General features: G+C 26.5%; 6 protein-coding genes and 1 pseudogene across 8 annotated transcripts; 3 read left to right on the top strand and 4 right to left on the bottom strand.

Annotated features, from left to right (window-relative positions):
- Positions 1–1,079: 1,079 nt before the first annotated feature.
- On the top strand, positions 1,080–2,970 carry LOC118444853 (nitric oxide synthase-interacting protein homolog). The gene is made up of 5 exons (XM_035873559.2): positions 1,080–1,860; positions 1,944–2,055; positions 2,147–2,547; positions 2,629–2,737; positions 2,811–2,970. Exons 1-5 carry the CDS (start codon positions 1,685–1,687, stop codon positions 2,880–2,882), a joined length of 870 nt encoding a protein of 289 aa, XP_035729452.1. The 5' UTR covers positions 1,080–1,684; the 3' UTR covers positions 2,883–2,970.
- Positions 2,971–3,417: 447 nt separating this feature from the next.
- On the bottom strand, positions 3,418–7,844 carry LOC118444949 (uncharacterized; annotated as a pseudogene).
- Positions 7,845–7,955: 111 nt separating this feature from the next.
- On the top strand, positions 7,956–9,602 carry RpL6 (ribosomal protein L6). 2 transcript variants are annotated; one of them, XM_035873612.2, is made up of 4 exons: positions 7,956–8,097; positions 8,490–8,681; positions 8,757–9,030; positions 9,191–9,602. In XM_035873612.2, exons 1-4 carry the CDS (start codon positions 8,095–8,097, stop codon positions 9,535–9,537), a joined length of 816 nt encoding a protein of 271 aa, XP_035729505.2. In that variant the 5' UTR covers positions 7,956–8,094; the 3' UTR covers positions 9,538–9,602. The 2 variants fall into 2 exon arrangements, with proteins under 2 accessions (XP_035729505.2, XP_035729513.2); XM_035873620.2 differs by having other exon boundaries at positions 8,079–8,159.
- A 332-nt stretch (positions 9,603–9,934) lies between these two features.
- On the top strand, positions 9,935–16,433 carry Tpcn1 (two pore segment channel 1). Of its 2 annotated transcripts, none has more exons than XM_035867273.2 (12): positions 9,935–10,241; positions 10,740–10,924; positions 11,130–11,294; positions 11,374–11,499; positions 12,082–12,389; positions 13,539–13,819; positions 13,922–14,140; positions 14,228–14,347; positions 14,456–14,795; positions 14,901–15,202; positions 15,281–15,387; positions 15,478–16,433. In XM_035867273.2, exons 1-12 carry the CDS (start codon positions 10,142–10,144, stop codon positions 15,709–15,711), a joined length of 2,487 nt encoding a protein of 828 aa, XP_035723166.1. In that variant the 5' UTR covers positions 9,935–10,141; the 3' UTR covers positions 15,712–16,433. The 2 variants fall into 2 exon arrangements, with proteins under 2 accessions (XP_035723166.1, XP_035723157.1); XM_035867264.2 differs by having other exon boundaries at positions 10,713–10,924.
- Positions 16,434–16,703: 270 nt separating this feature from the next.
- Positions 16,704–18,288, bottom strand: LOC118440971 (mevalonate kinase-like). Its single transcript, XM_035864757.2, has 2 exons — positions 17,249–18,288; positions 16,704–17,182 (listed from the first exon to the last, which is right to left on the bottom strand). Exons 1-2 carry the CDS (start codon positions 18,143–18,145, stop codon positions 16,922–16,924), a joined length of 1,158 nt encoding a protein of 385 aa, XP_035720650.2. The 5' UTR covers positions 18,146–18,288; the 3' UTR covers positions 16,704–16,921.
- Positions 18,171–21,205, bottom strand: LOC146873204 (bolA-like protein 2). The gene is made up of 3 exons (XM_085664942.1): positions 21,064–21,205; positions 18,542–18,636; positions 18,171–18,407 (listed from the first exon to the last, which is right to left on the bottom strand). Exons 1-3 carry the CDS (start codon positions 21,124–21,126, stop codon positions 18,311–18,313), a joined length of 255 nt encoding a protein of 84 aa, XP_085521068.1. The 5' UTR covers positions 21,127–21,205; the 3' UTR covers positions 18,171–18,310.
- LOC118442246 (putative dolichyl pyrophosphate Man9GlcNAc2 alpha-1,3-glucosyltransferase) lies at positions 18,364–21,203 on the bottom strand. Its single transcript, XM_085664938.1, has 4 exons — positions 21,064–21,203; positions 18,706–20,985; positions 18,542–18,636; positions 18,364–18,407 (listed from the first exon to the last, which is right to left on the bottom strand). Exon 2 carries the CDS (start codon positions 20,909–20,911, stop codon positions 19,280–19,282), a length of 1,632 nt encoding a protein of 543 aa, XP_085521064.1. The 5' UTR covers positions 20,912–20,985; positions 21,064–21,203; the 3' UTR covers positions 18,364–18,407; positions 18,542–18,636; positions 18,706–19,279.
- Positions 21,206–22,334: the final 1,129 nt, after the last annotated feature.

Below are 22,334 nucleotides of genomic sequence, written 5' to 3'. Positions count from 1 at the left end.
TAAACAAAAAACGTTATCGGAATTCTGATGTTGATTGAACTGGCACTAAACGAAAATGTGTGAACATGTACATTTAAATTACATATAATAATGTTATAATCACTGTTGCCGAATAATCGAAATGAAAATTAAATTGAAATATGTGAATCGACTTCTGTCTATGTATTGTTAATTGTATATGTATTGTTAATTAGGATCAGAAAATGTTAAAAATATAACGACATCGACAATATCATTTGCTCGTAGAGCGGATATACCGGATTATACCGGTAAAATCGGTAATACTCATATTCCATGTAATCTTATAAACATTTCGTTACACATAGGTAAATATGCAAGAAATATTTATATTATTATAATAAATGTCAATAATATATAATTAACTTCAATTTTCCCAAAGATTTGACTCTCAATGGCTTGTCAAAAGTGGTTAAATGTTTATGGATTCAGGTTGAACAATGATATATTATTATAATAATTATTGTAGACTATTAATGACTAATATTATCATTTATAAAATTTATTATCATTTTTGTATTCTATTTTATATGCATTCCATTAATAAAATGTCAATTATATTTTATAATCTCATTTTTTTTTTTTTATTGTTATACCTATAATTAATGTCTAACACATTCATAAAGAAATATTTTAAAGAGTTCAATTTTTATTTTCAATTTTATATTCTATGAATATTGCCTATTTTTATTAAACTACTTTACTATTGATTACTTGTTATTAACAAATTATCTCCAAGAGTAACTATTTTTTATATATTTGTCGATTATAGAAAAACATTTGAAAACATTTCATTAAATGAGTGTAACTTATAATTTTATTTATATATGCATCCTACTCTTGTGCCTACATTGGCACAATTCAATTCCATATTTAACCGTCTGCGCACAATATCTTGCGCATAATGGACAAAGTAAATTCTTGTCTCACTTCATCAGTGACCCTTCAACTTAGAGGGACTAGTAATATAGTAGTATTCATAAATAAATAGATATGATACAAAATCTCCTTTTAATACTCTCGAAATCTACAGATTAAGATCTGTACTATCTATTTAACAGTATATTGAACTGATATATGTGAATACCAATGATTGAAACTGAAATGTAATTGAAGTGACGGAAAGGAAATTAAACTGAATTGAACTGAAAAGTTGAATCAACCTTAATAGGATACTTATGTTTTCAACTATTACGAAATATGTTTGTTACTGTACGGAATACATATTATTGACATCATTCAAGTTGATCTGAAAAAACTGTTGTCTAATGTCAATTTAGTTCTTCGATACTAACGCACTAACAATACGGTGGTCACAGCTAATCTATACAAATATAGATACCAAATGATACCAATACGATAAAATCGAGAGAAGGAGGAGTAGTATTTCCCTAACTAATCTTTTCTAGTTTTTATTTTCAACGTATTAGTTGCTGAGGTAACGCACTAGTTGACCGAGATATAGTGTGCAGATGTGATGTACGCTTCCGTTAATTATAAATAGGACAAATTTATCCAATTAGTTTGTTGTGATTTGTATAGATTTATCTTCATATAAACTCATGCAAAAAGATTCAAGTATATGAGTGCATATTAAATAAATTTAAATTTTCGCATCTAATAGTTCAGTAAAAACCTCACAATCAAGAAAAAATTAATTAAAATAATGACGAGACACGCGAGAAATTGTACTGCTGGCGCTGTTTATACTTATCACGAGAAGAAAAAAGATGCAAGTGCTTCAGGTTACGGTACCAATACACAAAGAGTTGGGAAAGATTCTGTAAAGGATTTTGATTGTTGTTGCCTTACTTTACAACCTTGTAGAGAGCCTGTAGTAACGTATATATTATTTATTATTTACTATCCTCTGTTAAAAAATTCTTTATTTTCATCAATGTTTTTATCGATCCTATATTTTACAGAAAAGATGGTTATCTCTTTGATAAAGAAGCGATATTAGAGTATATTCTAACGAAGAAAAGAGAATATGGTAGAAAATTAAAAGAATATGAAAAACAGAAACACAAGGAAGAGGTAAGCTGCAAATTATTTGAACTAATATAAAATATCGAATGAATATAAATGTCATAATATTTTGCTTCTTTTTCTCTATTTTTAATTATAGGAGGAGTTACATGAACGAACTGTAAACGAGGAGCTATTAAAATTGCAAAACTTTTTAAAAAGTGAAAAAAATATTGTTTCAAGGACCAAATCCAAAACAAATCAATCAAATACGTCGGTTTCAAATATGAGTAACGGAAAAGATAAAGCATTACCTAGTTTCTGGATTCCTTCTAAAACACCCGAAGCAAAAAAAACAAAATTACAAAAGCCTAATAAAACAGTTTATTGTCCTCTCAGTGGTAAACCTTTGAAACTAAATGACCTTATTTCTGTTAAATTTACTGAAGTTAAAGATCCGGATGATAACAAGTCACTTATAGTAAAACAAGCACGATATATGTGTCCTATTACTCATGATATTTTGAGTAATAGTGTTCCTTGTGCAGTAATTAAAACAACGTAAGTTAAATCATATAGATATTATAAAATAAAATTAAATAGATATAGTACATACAAATACAATAATAAATAAACTTTTAGTGGTCATGTTATCACAATGGAGTGTGTTGAAAAAATAATAAAAAAGGAATGGATTAATCCATTAGATGGTTCAAAATTAACAGAAGCAGATATTATATGTCTACAAAGGGTAATATGCACAGATTTATTAAAAATACATAAATGAACGTTTATATTTTTAACTGTTATCTTTAATTTTACAGGGTGGCACAGGTTATTCAGCTGTAAATGATTCTTTGGAAGGTAAACACGAAAGACCAGTATTGCAAGCTTAAATATATAAAAAATAATTTGGTTGTAAATATGTAATTTATAAAATTTACAATAAAAAATGTATTAATCCAACAAGTATTCTGCATTGCAATATATATATCATAAATTATATTATATTGTATGCTATTATTATACATGTTATATGACAACAGTATATGACATACGACCAGAAAAAGTAACTTGTCAGGAATATACTAATCAAAACCATAACAGTAGAAGTTTAATTTAAAACCATAATCTGAAGGTGCTACACTTCTACTATTATAGCTCTAACTTCACCTATTTTTTAAACTGTTAACTAAATATTCTTAAAATTATGTACTTTCAGAATATTTAAAAAAGAAAATTAATTTTTTGTCCAAGAAAGTCATATAAATTATTTAATAGTAACTGATCCATGAATATAACGTGACTGTTATCTTTTAAACGACAAAAAAACGAAAATATATACACAATATATATATATATATATATATATGTATATAAAATATATTACATAATTTCAAAAAACTTGAGATTTAAAAATTTTTAGTTACTTTTTAAGCACTGAAATACGTAAGAAATATTTTCTTCACTTATTTAACAGAGATCCATTAACCATTATTTATTTTTTAGACACTTTTAATTGCATATATTTTGTTGTACTTCATTCACATTTAATCAGTAAATCAACATTTGAAAATAATCGTCTCACTATATCAAGCGTAACGCTTTTCTCGTTCTTTTTACAAAGTATTTAACACTAGGTTTACGGGCGTTTCTTATATACCTATCTCTACGAGCACCCATCAATTTGACGGGTAAACGAAAATACTCATTTTCTTTAAAAAATTGACATATTTAAGTTAAGTCTGAATTGAACAATATTAGACTTTACGTTTAAATAATTTATTAATAAGTAAAAAGCCTTTTTTTTAATTATCACGGAAATGATAACAATAATATTAACTATAGAGTAATCATTAAAATAGAGTAATCATATTTATTGAGCACATTTTTTATAAATATACTGAATTTTGTGTATGCATTTTCCGCATACGATCTTTTTGCAATATATACAACAATTATTGCTTCTATTTTTTGTGCAGTAGCCCACTTGGCAACTTTTTCGCACTTTTAACGTTGAAGGTTACAGAAATGAAGCGTCTGATCTTTAGCAAATGTTCTCCTTGTCTTTTTCATGTTATTTTTCGGCTAAACAAAATGAATTTTTTTCTGGATATTTTCGATCCGGTGCACTCTTTATATAATATCCAAGCGTTTATCGCTCTCAAATCTAAAATATTGAAAGAAAACTTGAAGGGGCCATCGGAAACTTCCTGCTTTCACACTATATTTGCGTGCCATCTGGTCAACGACGTCCACACCAAACTTTGTTTTATTATAAAAAGTAATGATTTCTGGAACACGTTTATAATTATTTTCTATTTGTACACTTGTATGTTTGGTGCTTAGAAGAAGGACTTTTATCTTAGGTTTACTTTTTTACACAATAAATGTGCAGTCTTCTGACTTATATAAATGTGAGAAAAACGAAGTCATCTTGTCCTTTTTTCCTTCGCTGGTTTTGGCAGTTCTTTTTTATTAGTTCGGATGGTCTCAACCAAGGTTGTTTTTCTTGCAAGCAATTTTTTAGCTAGCGAGATTCTTGTAAAGAAATTGTCAGTTGTTATATTTCTGCCTTGTTTTAGGTATGGTTCGGCTAATTTTAATGTTACAAACTCGCCCAACGATTTTGAGCATCGAATTTCATCTTTCCCCATATAAGGGAAATCATTCAAAATATATTTTGTTTAGACATCAACTGCTAACCAAATCTTAATGCCAAATATACGAATTTTATTTGGCATGTATTGCGTAAACCCGCATTGGGCTTTCCTTGGAAATAATTCTTCATCTATCGATATGTTTTCATATGGCTTATAACAAACCTGACTATTACTTATATATCTGTTCCATATTTCAGATATCAGCGCAAATTTATCTGTTTGTAATCTTTCGGATCGTTGGTTTTTTTTGTCAAAGCATATGAACCTCAGAATTTCTGTAAATTTATCTCTGCTCATTGTGTTAGCGAATAAAGCGGGTCCCCATTTTTTTTATCATAAAGTTTTCAATGATCTCGCTTCATATGCGCCCCGAGCATATAGAATTCCTAGAAAACTACATAACTTAGCAACTATGATTGTCCAGTCTTTTTTCAAAACTCGATGTGCTTCCGTTTCAGTGCAATCTTTTATGTGTTCCATTATATGTCTGTCAATTATTAATTCGAAAGCACTAGTTACACAACCCAATATAGTATTTTTCTTGGCGTAGCCAGTAGGCCCTGCAATATCCTTGAATATCATACGAACGGGCGGCCTACCCACAGATCCGCCTGCTTTCAGTTTTATCCACTGTGTCAACTGCAATTTCAATGTCACTCATTACATTTTGGGATGTGCTTGGAATCCTCGTCCTCTCATCCTCTGTATCAGAACTAGAAAGAATACACATCCTTTTCTTGTTACGGCACACTTTCAAGAAGTTTTCCTCTTCAATATCCGAAAATCCTTCTATCTCTCCACTTTCAATATATTTAGAACTTTAACTCTCATTTTCGCTTTGGTCTAATTCATACTGATCTTCTTCGAAGGTATCCTCAGAATAATCTTCATTGATATTGACAATTTTGTTCAATATTTTATTATATCTCCTGGATTTACTCATGATAGAAAAGAAGGAGGATTGGTCAAAATAAAAAAATATTGTGCCCTAATTCACTTACCCTATTGTAAATACAATAAACAGAGACTGTCTACAATAAATGAAAATTTTACACATTGTCTTTGAAAAACGTTCTTACTCGGTTACTACACAATTATACTGAACATCGCTTCTTGTTTTAGAGGTTTCTTCGGCGATAAGATCAGCGATTTCAGACAAAAAGACAAAGATGAAGACAAAGACTAAAACTCAGGCCATACTCATACATAATCGACTTTTCACTTTTATTAACTAGCCCGTCAATTTGACGGGTTTCATAAAGATAGGTATACTACACACAAATTTCAAAATTTAGAAGGCTTAGGAAAAAAATAATTGTGTGTATAAATTCTTTGGATGAAAAATGGTTCAAATTACGATGCAAAATGGTTAAAATTAATGCTGTAGTTTTTTAGGTATTTCATTTAAAAGTTTGAAATCCGTTAAATTGACGGGTCCCGTAAATCTAGTGTTAAGGGTGTTCACTATCCTTTTTTAATGATTTACACTATCGATGAGAACAAACAATTCTTGACTGATTTTAATGAACAAGGTCTCATTTTAAAAAAGAAGGTTTACTTTACGACGCTGTTTACCCTGAATTTTGAAGAAGTATTATTTTCTTTAAAAAAAAAATCATGTTAAAAAATGGTATTTTTTCTAGAATAGTTTATGCACAAATAAAAAGCTTTCTTGAAATTCAGGAAATATAGCACTGTAGATTAAACCTTCCCTTTTAAAATAAGATTGTTCACCAAAATTGGTTTATAATTACTTCTGTTCTCATTGATGACAATATGTCATAGCACATTGTGTCATGTAGCACATTGGCAAGCAATTATTAGATTCGTAATTCAGGAAACTTTAGGTTTCGAAGCTGAATGATTCCAGTGGTTTTTTTATTGTATCGATGTAAACGAAAATAATGAATTAATTTACTTTTTTTTTTTTTTATTTAATAATTTAGTAAGGTTGTTACTATTCAATTTCTTATATTTATTTTCCCCACTGATGGCTGACGTGAATTTTGCAATAATCTGTGCTAAATAGGATACAGCAGCAATATAATTTTATTTGATGACAAATGCATATAAAGTTTATACATTTGTTGATTATTTTTTTCAAAATAAATAATTAGTGAACATATATATTGTATATTATTTTTAATAAAGATCAAAACATAAGTTCCGCATTATCTACGAGATTTTTCTTCTAATGCTATTTTTTTATGGTTTCCTCTGTAATAGTTCATTTCATATTATTACTATATTCATATTATTATATTATCATATTATTATATTCATATTATTATTATAGTAATAGTAATAGTAATATGTAATGTAATAATATAGTAATGAAAACAGTAATAAGAAAAAACAGAAAAATATACTTATATTGTACGTCATGACATATGATGACGGTAATTTATGATAAAAAAAGAAGAAAAAATGTATCATTCTATGTGGTGGTTTGACACACGAATTCTCAACAAATCCTTGATAATTTCGACACATGGCCGCTCATCGATGGATATGTTTAATATAAAGGACATGAAAAAAAGTACCAAACGTTTCTTTTTATTCTCGTCCGCTATCGTTTCTCCTTGTCTTACCACCTTATGATCGTTGTGGATTTGTTTCCACACTATTTCTTAGTCATGATTAGTCGAAGCTAATTGTCTTCACTATTATAATATACAATAAAATAATATACGTATAATTAAATAATATCTAGATGTATATAAATAATATTTAAGTACATTTTTATTATTATATTATATTATATATTATTATTATTATTATCAGTAGTAGTGGTAATAGTCGAAGTAATATACTAGTGGACGAAGTAATATACAGTTCTACAGGAGAAGCCACGTAAAAAAAGCGCTAGGAGTTCTACTTCATAGGTAATATGTTAATGAACTCGTGTTTTAATTTGTAAATTAAAATAATATTATATATATTATATTATATATATGTATTCACTAATTATTTTTAAGAAAATATTCGGCAAGTTTTTATTTTTTGTTGCAGATTTATATATTAATTCTTATATGTGTTAATTATATTTATTATTTTCTATGCATTTATTGTAAAAATTATGTGTATCGACGTCGTATATAGCACGAATCGCTGCGAGACGTATGTTACAAGAGAGGAAGATATACATATGAGAGAATGAAAAGTGAGTTTACAGTCTACTAAACTACTTATTCTACTCAATAATATTGGAATAACCAACGAGTTTATACACTGATACGATAGAAGCATGGTGGGGACAGCGTTCTCCATTTGTATTCATAGTTTATATTTGGTCGTACCTATCGCTGAAGTCATACATGCTTTGAACAAAAGATAGTGAACAACCTTTAAGAACTCTCGATATAAATGTCGATACTTAAGTTTTCCATTCATTGAAGGCCTAATAGATGGAGCTGTGTTGCAACCTCTTTCAGCCGCTCGATTTATGGTAAGAATGTGTCTAGTCGAACGATTAAAAATTATCCAAGAAATCCTATAATTATAACATATGTATGTTCCAATTATTAACTAAATATTCTACCTTTTGTATCCCTTTTGTATAATTTGAGATATATTTTTTTGTTCTGAAGCAATTTTCTTAAAATTTTGAAAAAATTGTAAGAAAGTCTTGCCAGAATGTTTTTGACGTTTTGTCTTACGCTATTTATTTAATTATTTTGATTATAATTTGAATGCTCAAAGTTTTTTTCTACAATATAAAAATTTATTTTAAAAGTTTATTATAAATACAACGTAGATAAACCTAACCTAAAATTACCTTAGGTAACATATTTTATAAACTGTGATTATAATGTGTAAAGGTTTTCTATGTTCCCATAGATGTCGGATACAAAGAAAAAGTCACCGGAAAAAGCTGCGCCAGCAGTTATTTCGTACAAAAAGGAAGGCAAGAAGAAATCTAGGAAGCCAAGAAATTATGATCTTGGAAATGGTGTTTACAGATTTAGTCGTTCACGCATGTATCACAAGAAAGCTATTTACAAATTTTTAGATAAAAAGACACCTAAAATCGTAAGTAATATAGTAATATATAAATATTTTATTTATAAAATATTGAAAAGAATATATAAAAATTTTATTATATAGATAAAACTTAAAAAACCATTGACGGGTGAAAAAGAAATAGGCGGTGATAAGAATGGAGAGAAACGAATTGTTCTGTTGAAAAAGAGGAGAGCATATTATCCTACAGCAGATCCTATTACAAAACGACATGCCAAGAAGTGCTTCCGTGAACATCATCGATACTTAAGGCCTTCTTTAGTTCCAGGAACTATTTGCATTTTGTTAGCTGGATTACACAAAGGAAAGCGTGTTGTCTTTTTGAAACAGCTGAAAACTGGATTATTATTAGTTACAGGTTGGTTTTAATATTATGTTTTTGTTAATTCTATCCATAACAATGTATATATATAATCATATATATATATTTTTTATTATTATTACATTAATTTTATTTATTCTTTAATTAATTTTATTATTCCTACAAGACTCAATAAATATAAATATTTATGTTTTAGGTCCATTTCTCATTAATGGTTGTCCACTGCGTAGAATAAATCAGAATTATATCATAGCGACTTCTACACGCATTGATCTTTCTGGATTTAAATTGCCAGAACACATAAACGATGAATATTTCAAAAGGAAACGTGACAAACGTGCAAAGAAAGAAGAGGGTGATATTTTTAGTAAAAAGAAGGAAGAATACAAGCCAAGCAATCAAAGAAAAGCTGATCAAAAGGCAGTGGATAAACATATAATAGAAGCGATCAAAATAAATCAAGACAAGAAATTATTGTTCACTTATATGTCAGCTATGTTTGGTTTGCGAAGCAGTCAGTATCCACACAGATTAAAATTCTAATATACAGTTACAATTAACTTGTATGTGTGACTTTTTGAATAAAAATAAAAAATAACTATCTTTTATACGTTTTATAATTAATTATGAATCCATTTATCTGTAAAATGTACGTATACGAGATGTTTTAGTGTCCGATAAAAAAACTATTACAAAAAATTTTGTTATGTTTTATTCTTATATATTCAACGAAAAATATTTAATTCTTAGAAAAACTCTAACGAAAAAGTATAATGAAATAAAAGAGAAAGTATTCTGTTAAATAATTTTTAAGTAAAGAATTTATCAAATTTAAGTTTTCATTCGTCAATGATATTGTTTTTCTTAGGATATAATACGGTACTTATATATTTCCCTCTCTCCTGCTCTTCCCCTACTCATAATTTCGTAATTGCTCATAATTCGATCTGACGTCGCGCAAGTGACATATATAATAGCTGGTGAGTGTATTGAGCATCAACGATCATCAACAAATATCGACAAGCACTTGACTGATACAGACAACTCCATAAGTTATATACCGTGATAGTGACATCGACTTGCTTTACGATAAAGTGCCAAGAAAGGTGTGTAAGTCACGCGCGTGATATATGTGACATAGTGCTAAATGTCTTCCAGAGCTGATGAACACGCTGCTAATTATCAACGTTTTAATAATGACACAAATCAATCTTTGGAACAAGACATTTCCCATGGATCTACCCAAAGTGAGTCATCCTATAAGTGATCTTACTTAAAAATCCTTTCGTATTTAATCGATATTAACGGTAATAAAATCTTGAAAAATTAAACGATTACGAACTCTCGTTACATTTTTAAAGCAACCTTTACGCGTTACATATATACGCACGAATATACAAATTGTTATATTTTTTCTTCGTTTTCTTTTTTTTTACATAAAAAGTAAAATGTAAGAATGTGATGATAAGGTTCAATTTCATTTGACGCTAAAATATTTCATAAATTTCATAATTTATAATTATTTTCATAATTTATGATTATTTAGAAAAAATAGATTATTTAGAAAAAATAGTATATATAATTAAAATTTGTCTTTTTACAATATAGATGTTTTTCTAACAAACTTTCCAATCAAACTTAATCAATTATGACGAATTCTATATGTTGATAATATCAATTTTATACAGATACCTTTATTTACTTTTAACTTCTTATAGAATATGGATCTATGTTATCTTCCCCAGAAAGTCATGTGAGAGTATCCTTCAATGAAACTGGAAATTCTAATAAAATAAATTATAAATTATATGTTGATGGAATGGATCATTCTAATGTTCCTGAGGATACTACTATTATTTCTCAAGGAGAACCATTGGACATTGATATGCACTGGGAAATGAATTATCATGAAGCTGCTATTTTTTTAGAAGTATTAGTATTTTGAATATCAGAATTTAATTTCACTAAACAATAATTTCTTTAATATATAAAAAAATAATATTTTTAGTTCAAACTAATCTTTAATATAATAGTTTATATAATTTATACAAATTTTCATTAAAATGTAAATATATTATTGAAATTTTGTAATCTAAATATCTTATTTAGTAATATGTATAAATTTATGTTTGTAGGAAGGACGAAATAATGAAAAATTTGATTCACATCCTAGACATCCAGAGGATTTACCAGCATATCTTTTAGTTCATAATAAGTGGTATTATGGATTAGATTTATTAACATCTCTTATTCTATTAGCTTTAGCATTTGTTGAAGAACCAGCTGTATCGTTATTCCAAGTAAGTTATGAAAAGTAATAATAAAAGCATCATTTTACTTTTATCCAACAAGAGAATAATAATAAATAAATACTTTTAGATGCCTGTGTGGGCTCATAGTACAATAGAACTCTTTGCTTTAATTACTATTGGTATAGAATTAGCTTTGAAACTTAGATGGATCGGATGGGGAACTATGCTAAAACATAAACGTACAATGATAAAGGTAAGAAATACAATATTTTTTTACAATTTATATTTAGATTATTTTATATTATAAATTAAAAAGTATTTGCAATAAAAAAGCTTTTATCTCTGATAATAATTCTTGTCAAAAATATAAGAGTAAAAACAAAGATAAGGAAAGGCAGCTGCAAACTAATATCAAGTATTAAATTTTTTAATGATTACAATGGTAATAATGAAATAATGTATACTAACCGTTTGTTTCATATCAAGTAAAGTTCAATAGTATAATAATTCTAAGAAAAAATGAAACTGGAACATTTGAAATGGTAACACGTTATTACGATTGAAATATTATGAAAGATATTACATTAATAAAGTTTGTGCAATAATTTGATATATACATATGTACATTATTAGCATATAGATTAATTTTCATTGTTATTATGCAACTTTATTAAAGCCTCAAACACTTAAGTCTTCTCTAACGGCTGATACATTAAATATTCTATTACACTATTTAAATGTGTGGTATAAATATGTATATTATTAGAGGAATCATAGGTTTTTTTTATGTGCCCATTATTTGTTTTAAAATATCATATTCTAATTTCTGTTTCAGTGTATTACTCTAGCTATTATGTTCCTAGAAGCAATGGTAGTTCTAGTGCGGCAGTCTTCTCATTTTAGAGTAACACGAGCTTTAAGACCCATTTTCTTAGTAGATACAAAATACTGTGGTGGTGTTAGAAGATTTATAAGACAGATATTATTAACATTACCACCAATTTTGGATATGTTAGGACTTCTTTTATTTTTCATATCTGTCTATACAGTATTGGGTTATTATATGTTTTCTGAAATGAATAGAAATTTTTCTACATTGGAAAATAGTTTCGTAAGCTTATTTGTTCTTCTCACCACAGCAAAGTAAGTAAAATGATACCTGTCTAATATATTAAATATTTAATCTTACTGTATTGCTTTAAATATTATATAATTTAAATATTTAATTTATAATATATCAGAATTAATATATATTTTACATGTGTGACGATAATTATGGCAGTAGACTAAATCATATATTTTTCATATTAAGATATTTAAATCTTTATAAATAAAAAATATTTTCCGAAATATTTATTGTTATAATGTAAATCTTTTATTAATTATACTTTTTACAAGTATCTTGTAAAAATATGTTTTTTGATATTTCATATGACAGACTATTTTTAGAATTATTCAAATATCTTACAAATGACATTACAAAAAAACATTTCAGTTTTATTCATAAAAGGAAGTTTAAACAACAGTTTAATTATAATTATGTTAACTTAATTTAGGATAATACTAGAGATTTTTTCTTTAATAATTGTATTTTCTTTTTGTGATATTTTGAAAATACAAAAATATTCATGAAAAATTAATGAAAAATATGGTAACAAATTCATTATATTTTTTCTCTTTTTTCTTTTTCTTTTTTTTATAATTAACCCATATTAGAATAATATAGAATTAATTAGTAAAAAATTAAATAGGCGTTCATGGTTCACATAGCCGTTAATTAAATTTCAATTCAAATGGTTAAAAATTTCGTATAAAAATAAAATATTAAGATTCTCCGTATTAATTATACAAAATTCTTTTAGTTTTTAGAAAATGGGATTTCCCGTACTAACAAAGCAAGGTTATTCATACATTTTTATGTAGAATTTTTTGACAATTAACTTTTTTTTCTTTATTAATAACAATATAACTGTTTGTTTAAAAGTTTTAAGCAAGTAGGTAGGCATTTTTCCAGAAAAATGAAGTATACTGAAAAATAAGTAATTTAATTCACCATCAAAATAAATAAAAACAGAATTATATTTACCAAATAAAGTTAAAGTAATTATATTTACCAAATTAAGTACATTTTTATCTATTTTTTTTTTTTTAATTATAGATTATTAAAATATAAATAATTGTAATATAAAATAAATCGTAAAGTAAATTCGTTCAATTTTTTGACAACCTACTGTCATAATTACCGGCACAGGTAATAAATTATTATTGTTTAATATTAATTAAAATTTTCAGCTTTCCAGACGTAATGATGCCATCTTATTCAAAAAATAAGTGGTATGCGATATATTTTGTATCATATTTATCTACCATGTTATATGTAATGATGAACTTAATGCTAGCAGTTGTAAATGAAACATTTACATCAGCAGAACGAGATAAATTTAAAAAATTATATTTACATAAAAGAAAGGCTTGTCAACATGCTTTTAAACTATTAGTTTCAAAGCAAAATCCAGATAAAATGAAATTTCGCCAATTTGAAGGCTTAATGAGATATTATGCACCACATAAATGTAAGTCTAAAAAAATGATACATCAATATTATATCATTGGTTTTATTATAATTGTTTATAGTCTTATTATTCTATATTTTTTTTTATTTCAATACTTTACAGCCACAAGAGATATTGTTTTAATGTTTCGTTACATGAATATCTCTGGAAGTGGTGCATTGAATTCTGAAGAATTTTTAGTAGTGTATGATGCCACAATGCTTCAATGGGAAGTAGAATACTCTAATATACCATGGTATCATACAGCATGGCAACCTTTACAAATACTGTGTGTTGGTGCTCATGCTGTTATTAGATGGTCATACTTTGAAAGTTTAGTATGTAAGTAGATAAATCAATAACGTTTGTAAACATGTGCATAAAGTAATATTTCATATAGTAGAAATATATATTATTCCTTTTTTATAGACATAATAATTATAGGAAATGGAATAGCAATGATAATTCGATTGATACAACCAAGTGAAAATCTTCAAATATCATCTCACAAATTTGCAGCTTGTTGGGATACTTTGCTTTTTGGAAGTTGTAAGTTTAATAATGGAAAACGTATTGAATACTATTTCTTTTCTGATTCTAAATTACTATTCTTTATTGTTTTATGAATATAATTAATAACTACAGAATAATTTACAGTGTTTGTATCAGAAGCATTAGCAAAAATATTGGGCCTTGGGATAAAACGTTATCTTAGTTCTGGATGGAATCTTTTTGATTTAGGAGCTTCAATTATGACTCTAGTTGCCGCGTGTGGACTTATTTTATTTCCAAATACTACGTTCTTAGTATTGTTCAGACCTTTGAGGCTTCTAAGACTTTTCAAGATAAAAAAGCGTTATCGAGATGTGTTCGGTACGCTTGTTATATTGTTTCCCCTAATGTGTTCCACTGCTATTGTTATGCTCGTTTTATACTATTTCTTTGCTATCATTGGAATGGAATTATTTGCTGGATATGATATGAGAAATTGTTGCAAGTACGTATAACACGAAGTTATTATCTTTTTAAAAATATGTACTTTATGATAAGTATGCATCGTTATTGTCGCTATGTTTGAACTATGTATATTTGATTTTATTAGGAATACAACTGTAGAGGATTTTTATAAATATTCTGCTAATGAAAGTACAGCATTAGGATATTATTATCTCAATACGTTTGATAATTTAATAGCAAGTAGTGTGACACTTTTTGAATTGACTGTTGTTAACAATTGGTTCATATTAATGAATGCATATGCTTTTACCGTTGGTATGTATACCCGGTCATACTTTATGACATTTTACTTGATAACCATGATCGTCCTTACAATCGTGGTATCCAGTTTCTTAGAAGCATTTAGATTTAGGATACAGTATAAAAGATCAACATCAAAACACGATGGTAAGTTATACAGCGATATAATATTGACTCTCAAAATTATGCAATGTATATGCATTATCGTTTATTATTTTTCTGTAGAAGAAAAAATGTTACACGAGGAAGTAGAATTAAGATGGAATGAATTACAGTGTATAATAGAAGATGTTCAATTTCTCGAGGATTTACGATCTTCATTAGTTATTGGCGTAAGTATTGTGCAATCTTTCAAATTTAATTTCCAGTTTGTTATTTCAAATGCATATTATCATTAAATAATATCTGGTTTCCTTACGCAGGGCACTACTCTTTTTATTGGCTCGCGACCTCGTACCAGAGAAGTTTTACAACGAAAAATGTATACGAATGAAATAACCGAATGGATCACAGAAGCTAAATTGGAAGAACGCCAAAATGATATTACTGTAATAAATAATTACACAGATAACAGAGAAAGTAACGATATTCTTGATTCTGAACTTGTTTTACATCGAAGATCGCGATCTCCACAACGTAACGGTGTATGCACCTAACAATATTTAGTAATAATTATTCAATTGTACAAATTAAATTCGTCGAGAATTTTCATCACTTAATTCAATTTTTAATATCATCTCAAACAATATAATATCTTCTTTATTTAGAAAGTTTGTTGCAGTTAAAATAAGAAGAATTACTACATCTGTTCTTATATTTCTATTTTAAAGAAACACTTTTTAAGAAAAAAAGTATAATTTATCATTGATATTATCGATTTATCATAAACATAAGAAAACAATTAATGTGATTTTATTAATGCTGGCATTAATATAATACTTGCATTTTTCTGACATTATTTCGTATTTTATGTAAAATAGGAAATACTTTATTTGGATATGTTATAATTTTATAGTATATTTAGAAGTAATTCAAATTTTAAACATATTTTGCTCATTTCTTCATTTTTATTTATAATAATTTATTTTCTCTTCAGATTTATTTAATTTATGTATCATAAATTATTCTTTCATTGTATACTTTTTCATACCCATTACTAACAATATATTATTTTACTATTATGTTATAACCAATATTCTTAATTTTATGTAACACTGTATATTAATCTACATATTTATAAGTAGTTTGCACATAAATATACATGTGATATAAAATAATATTTTAATTTCGATTATATATTTCTTTAATGAAGTGCAAATTAAATGAAAACAAACACCAGCTTGTATGTAATTATTTGAAATTGTACATATTAGAAAATGAAAATTAAACAAAATATTGTTATTACTTTTTTATTTTATGCATTGTTTATTAATAATTAGTAATAATTATACATATATGTATTATTATATAATTCTGTTATTTTTATGCGAATACTGGCATTTATTTCTTATGTATTCAATCAATCTGTATATTTTTTAATATTACCACCACAAGAATAAAATATACCATATTTTATCTATAAATTTAAAAAATCGATAAATATTTGTGAATCATACTTTTTCGATTATAAAATACATCACAATAAGTAAACATTTGCCTTATAAGAACCATTACATTGCTCTTAATGTTGTTATATGTATTTAAGATACATAAATATATTCCAAAAATAATAAGTAAATCTGTCATCCATATTTATAAATGTATAAATTTTAAGCTGCTGAATATAATAAATAAATATAATATAGATAACACAAAACAAAATTGTTTATTTATTGATATTCATAAAATAATCATAAAAATAGTAACTTATTCATCTATTGAAACACCAGCACCACCTAAACTCGTCAATGTAACACAATAACCATCTGCAATTAATTTTCGTGAAATACTTGATATGATTTCAGGTTGCGTATCTGGTGGTAATAAAACAAAAGCATGTCCTCCGCCGCCGGCACCTGTTAACTTAGCACCAAATCCATAATTTTGAGCTTCTGCGCATATTCTATCTAATGATGAATGAGATGTTTGCAATGCTGCTAATAAACTTTGATTTATATTGATAAGCATCTGGAAATTAAAAAAAAATATGAATTTATGTTTTATTCCAACAGAGCATTTATATCATTTTCTTACTATTAATTGATTGTATTCTTCATACTCTTCGCATTTTCTTTTACTATTATTCTGAATTTGATTTGTATCTTGTTTAAGAATTTTCAGTGCTTCTTTTGATATGTTGTCTATAGAATCCATGATAGAATCAATAACAGTAGGATACATACATTTCAATTTCGTTGATTTATCTATTATTGTTTTAGTGCTTCTTTGAACTCTAGTATCTACCAATAAAATTTTCATTCTCTTTACATTAAGTATTGAGTTCATACAATTATTTTTTCTAAATTCTATTATTGATCCATAAGTGCAAATGGAATTATCGATTCCAGATGGTGTACCATGCAAAATCTTTTCACATTCAAATGCATATTTTGATATCAGTTTCAAATCGTTTATATCTAAAGTTTTATAGATATTCTTTTGCAAACGTGACCAATGAAGAAAACAAGCCGACAAACAAACTGCAAATGAAGCTGAACTTCCAAGTCCAGCGCCAATTGATAATTCTGTATTCAAATTTATTTCTGCAGGTTTTACATCAATTTCTTCTTTATTGGATACATATATGAGCAAATAAAAAAATGCTTCTAAACTTAATTTTTGATGTGGATTATTATATCCAATATCGTGTACGAATTGTTGAATATGATCATAAAAATTGTCATGATTATTTTCTAATTGATGAGATTTATAAAAAGAAATATATGTTTGTATACGTTGAATTGGTACATTCACAACCAAATTTATGTTATGAAAGTTTAATTTCATAATTTTCTCTACTTCTTGTAGTTCTTGAAATTTTAAATTTGTACGTAAATCTAAACTAGCTGCTAAGGCAGTCTTTCCATACATTACAGCATGTTCTCCAAACAAAATAACTTTTCCTGGTGCAGATATCTTAAATGAGATCATTTCTATATAAAAATTTTTACTAGATAACGTAGTTTATGTTACAGTATCATTAAGTCTTGATACATAACAGTAACAATTAAGCAACAATTGAAAATCTATTTTTAAGAAATAGCTTCTTCTCTAAACGATTGAATAAAAAACTGCTATGGCAATTTTTAAATTAAATTAAGTTTGTTGTTTCTTCCACTGTTCTGATGTTAGAGTTTTTTGTGAAAATGCATGGATTGTTTTCAATTCTTCTTCTAGAGCTGAATTTACCAACCTATATAATTTAAAAATAATATTATATACATATATAAACATCACATATATAAATATCACAAATCAAATTACATTGCACATTTTTATGTGCGATTAAAAAGAAAAAAAAAACAAAAAAAAACAAAAAAATACTACCTATGTCGTTGTAATAAAGTTTTGCCTTCAAATACATTAGAAACGACAACCACAGAAAACTTAGCACCACAACCATCAGATTGATCGGTTACCTCCTGAAAGAAAGAAAATATTAATGGTTAGACTAAGATAAATAAAAACTGTTTAAAATATAATGATAATACCTATGAACACATGTAAATACATTGCAGTAAAACAATCATACTGAAGATTTAACTTTGAAAATTACTTTTATATACCACTTGCAATAACTATATAAAATTATTCATGTACAACTGAACTCTGGAACTAGAACTTCAAATCTAGAACCAAAGCTACTTTTATATTCATTATTCAAACACAAGTTGGATAACAGATCAAAGTTCACTGAAGCTTATGTATATGAATAGAATATTCAAAATATAAAAATATATTTTATACTACCATAAATGACATTTTATTAAAATTTTAATGCATGGTACATATTTATAAGTACGTTAAACATCGTTATTCCTTTAATTGTATAATCTTCAATAAATTAAATATAAATATTAATATTTATTTTGTTCAATTATAATCGATATAGATATAAAATATGAAAACGATGCAAGATTTCTTTTATTATATTTCTTTTAAACTGCATATTTATTTCTTTGTATTGACAAATTACAATTTAACTATTTATACAATATCATTTTTATATCACATAGAAAATATTAAATAAAAAAAAATAAGATACATTATATTGAAAAACATGATTCAATGTATTTTTAATTTGATTGCAGAATTATTATCTGTAAGTATAAATTGTTTATAACAGAAATACAAAAAGAAAAGAAAGAAATGAATGCATGAATATACAGATATCAATAATGCAAACAGATCTGGATATTTCTTAGGTGGCTTTAAATAACGAATAAAAAAGGATAAAATTAATATTCCTAGTAAAGAACTGTAAAATAAAATTTTTATAATGAAATTATATCCATAATAATACTTTAAGTTAGATATGAAATTGAAAAAGAATTTACTGCACTTGGCTTTATAGTTTAATGTCTTCTGATTATTTGGTTTTGTTTTACACAATTTTCTTTCACATTTATCACATTCATTTGTATAGACAAATAGATCTGACCATATCCAAGTGATAAAAATAAAATAAAATATTATTGTTACAAAGTAAACAAGATATAAATTATCTTTTACATACAATGGTAACATACTAAAATGAGAAATTAATAATAACCAAAAACATGCTAAAGGTTCATTATGAAAATGAAGTAATACTGGAATTGCTACCAAAAGAATAGACTTTTCATGAACTTGAAAAGAAAACAAAAAAAATGCTAAGGCTGAATTTATGAGAGAAATTATAAATTTTTCTTTTCTCGGAAATATATATAAATTAATACAAATCGGTAGAATAGCAATTGTTGTTATTATCAAACAGATTTGCGCTAATTGCTCATTTGTAAAAGTATTACGTAATTTATAAAGAACATTAATTGTACACCATACATTAGCAACTTTATCTTCGAATACACCTCTGTTAAATGGGAATAATCGTAAAATCGTATGTAAAAAAGTGTTCCAATCTTTAAGGAAAGGTAACCAAATAATAGTAAATGTTATTACAGTTATTAATGAGACACAAATTAGTATATAGACCGATAAAAACAAAGATTTAGTCTTACTAATTCTACACTTTCCAAGTATATAGAAGAAAAAGGGCAAAGAATGATATAATTCCATTTGCTTATAATTTAATGCTAATACAAATAAAAATGAACTCTTAATAAAAGAATCATTCAAAATAGCAGTTACAGCAGCTACAAAAAATCCTAACGATATACAATTATATTGAAAATGACCATGATCAATCATTATGATACCAGGATAAATTAATGTGCTTAAAAGAATAAAATCTTTTTTTTCAAAACTAAATAAGTTATTGTACTCTGTTTGAGTAGTTTTTTTTGTTTGCACACTCATAACATACCATATCATTGCTGGCAAAAAAATCATAGCATCTGAACAAAGAACAGTCATTCTCATGAAATATTTATGGTCTGGAGAAGATATTCCTCTAGATTTGTGTAATTTGACATACGATGGATTAGTCGCATTAGCGATATAACCTAATAAGAGACTATGATACGCAGTCAAGGGAGGATAGTCTAAGCCCCAATATTCAAGATCATTGTCCGTCATATTGACGTACCATTTTAGGATAGGCAAATTTAGAGTTATTTCTTGCCAATGTCGTTGAGCTTCATAATCTCCATACATAGGAGGTTTTTCTTGGCCACTGTACGAATGATAAGTAACGCACCATCTTAAAATGAGTGCAAAAATAAAGATGAGAACTACTTGCATAGATCCACGCAGCATTTTTTCAAAATTATCTTATATTGATGTATTAAATTAAGTACAATCGGTACTTTAATAGCGATATTATGTTCACACTGTAAATTTTGAGGTTATAGTACGTTGCAGACTTACGAGAAAAAGCGAATAGGATATGTTAATATTTTAATACATACCACGTGCGAAGCATTCAATTTTATGATTAGTTTATTTTTTATATAATCCTCAGTATATGGCATTATATGTGTTCAGAGAATATCGAAGTCTATGCTATCAATATTCACACATAACATCAAGTCTTCGTAATTTTCCACTATATATACGCGCAATATGCGAGCCTGCATAGTAAAAATGGATAAAATGGCGATGTCTGCAGCTTCAACCTCAAACGAAGTTTGTTTATAAGGTTATATTTAATTATAAGGTTACATGTGTTTGTTTAAAGATTATGTTCTATTTTCTACTGTTTCTTTTACTTTTCGTAAATATTCCATTCATAATAATAATCCAAACTCTAAATCCTTATTGAAAATATCGTATTTGATTTAATATTTGGTATAATCGTTAACAGATTTGTTTTTTTAATTTGATTAATTGATCGGTCAGAATTCGTCTGTTGCAATCGATTTAGAATTGTAAGAAGAAAAGTGAACGATTTACCTTGGAATGATGAACGATCTGTGATGTCAATAAAAATCGATAAAGTTGAATATAAAGAAGTAAAAGCCAATGTGTTGTAAAACTTGCGAATATAAGTCAGATTTGCCACGTCAATAATCGAATTATGAGCATCGAAAATTAAAAAAATAAAGAATTGCCACGTCAATAATCGAAACTCGTGAGGCTATTGAACGTTCATAGAAAAACTGATAATAAAAAGAGTGTACACCCACTTTTGTTTTTACATGTACTTTCTTCACATGATTTTGATTTAACTTGTTAAATAAAAAATTTAATTTTGTGTTTCACACGATTCGTTCTAATTTAACACGATCGATCCAAATTTTAAGAAAAACAATGTTTTCGTATTATAATGATTACGGCATTCGTACTATTCTCTTTCATTGTTTTCGGTTCTAATTAGAATTAGTCAATATAATTGATATACGTAAAAAATGTGTTTATTGTCAGAAAGTAACAACGAAATCTTGTTATATATAATTCATATTATTTTATCTAATTTTTGTGTTTATGAATTACTAATATGTTATTTTTCTTTTCAAATGATTATTTATCTTATAATATATTTTTATATATATGTATAATCTTTATGAAATAAAAAGTGCAAGCACGTAAAAATAATACAATTTTAATATGATTTTTCAGAAGGTTTGTTGTATTATTTTGCTAATTTTTGAGATCTAGAACCAATCTTCTATTTTCAATAAATACACCATATTTTTTTATATGAATTTTTTTACACGTATTCTTTGGTAACGTATCTATC

This window comes from Vespa mandarinia, chromosome 2, assembly GCF_050613455.1.
Source record: "Vespa mandarinia isolate Hongniang chromosome 2, ASM5061345v1, whole genome shotgun sequence".
NCBI lineage: Eukaryota > Metazoa > Arthropoda > Insecta > Hymenoptera > Vespidae > Vespa > Vespa mandarinia.
Note: the sequence above shows the minus strand (reverse complement) of the source record. Positions and strands in the feature narration are given on the sequence as shown.

Coding starts and splice junctions, on each gene's coding strand:
- RpL6 (XM_035873612.2), top strand. Junction 8,682..8,756: donor ATAAAAAGACACCTAAAATC/GTAAGTAATATA, acceptor TTTATTATATAG/ATAAAACTTAAAAAACCATT. Junction 9,031..9,190: donor TGGATTATTATTAGTTACAG/GTTGGTTTTAAT, acceptor TTTATGTTTTAG/GTCCATTTCTCATTAATGGT.
- Tpcn1 (XM_035867264.2), top strand. CDS start 10,142: ATGTCTTCCAGAGCTGATGAACACGCTGCTAATTATCAACGTTTTAAT. Junction 10,242..10,712: donor TTCCCATGGATCTACCCAAA/GTGAGTCATCCT, acceptor AACTTCTTATAG/AATATGGATCTATGTTATCT. Junction 15,388..15,477: donor GATCTTCATTAGTTATTGGC/GTAAGTATTGTG, acceptor TTCCTTACGCAG/GGCACTACTCTTTTTATTGG.
- LOC118442246 (XM_085664938.1), bottom strand. CDS start 20,911: ATGCTGCGTGGATCTATGCAAGTAGTTCTCATCTTTATTTTTGCACTC.
- LOC118440971 (XM_035864757.2), bottom strand. CDS start 18,145: ATGATCTCATTTAAGATATCTGCACCAGGAAAAGTTATTTTGTTTGGA. Junction 17,183..17,248: donor AAGAATACAATCAATTAATA/GTAAGAAAATGA, acceptor TTTAATTTCCAG/ATGCTTATCAATATAAATCA.
- LOC118444853 (XM_035873559.2), top strand. CDS start 1,685: ATGACGAGACACGCGAGAAATTGTACTGCTGGCGCTGTTTATACTTAT. Junction 1,861..1,943: donor TGTAGAGAGCCTGTAGTAAC/GTATATATTATT, acceptor TATATTTTACAG/AAAAGATGGTTATCTCTTTG. Junction 2,548..2,628: donor TGTGCAGTAATTAAAACAAC/GTAAGTTAAATC, acceptor ATAAACTTTTAG/TGGTCATGTTATCACAATGG.
- LOC146873204 (XM_085664942.1), bottom strand. CDS start 21,126: ATGCCATATACTGAGGATTATATAAAAAATAAACTAATCATAAAATTG. Junction 18,637..21,063: donor AATTGAATGCTTCGCACGTG/GTATGTATTAAA, acceptor TCTTTCTTTCAG/GAGGTAACCGATCAATCTGA. Junction 18,408..18,541: donor ACTTTATTACAACGACATAG/GTAGTATTTTTT, acceptor TAAATTATATAG/GTTGGTAAATTCAGCTCTAG.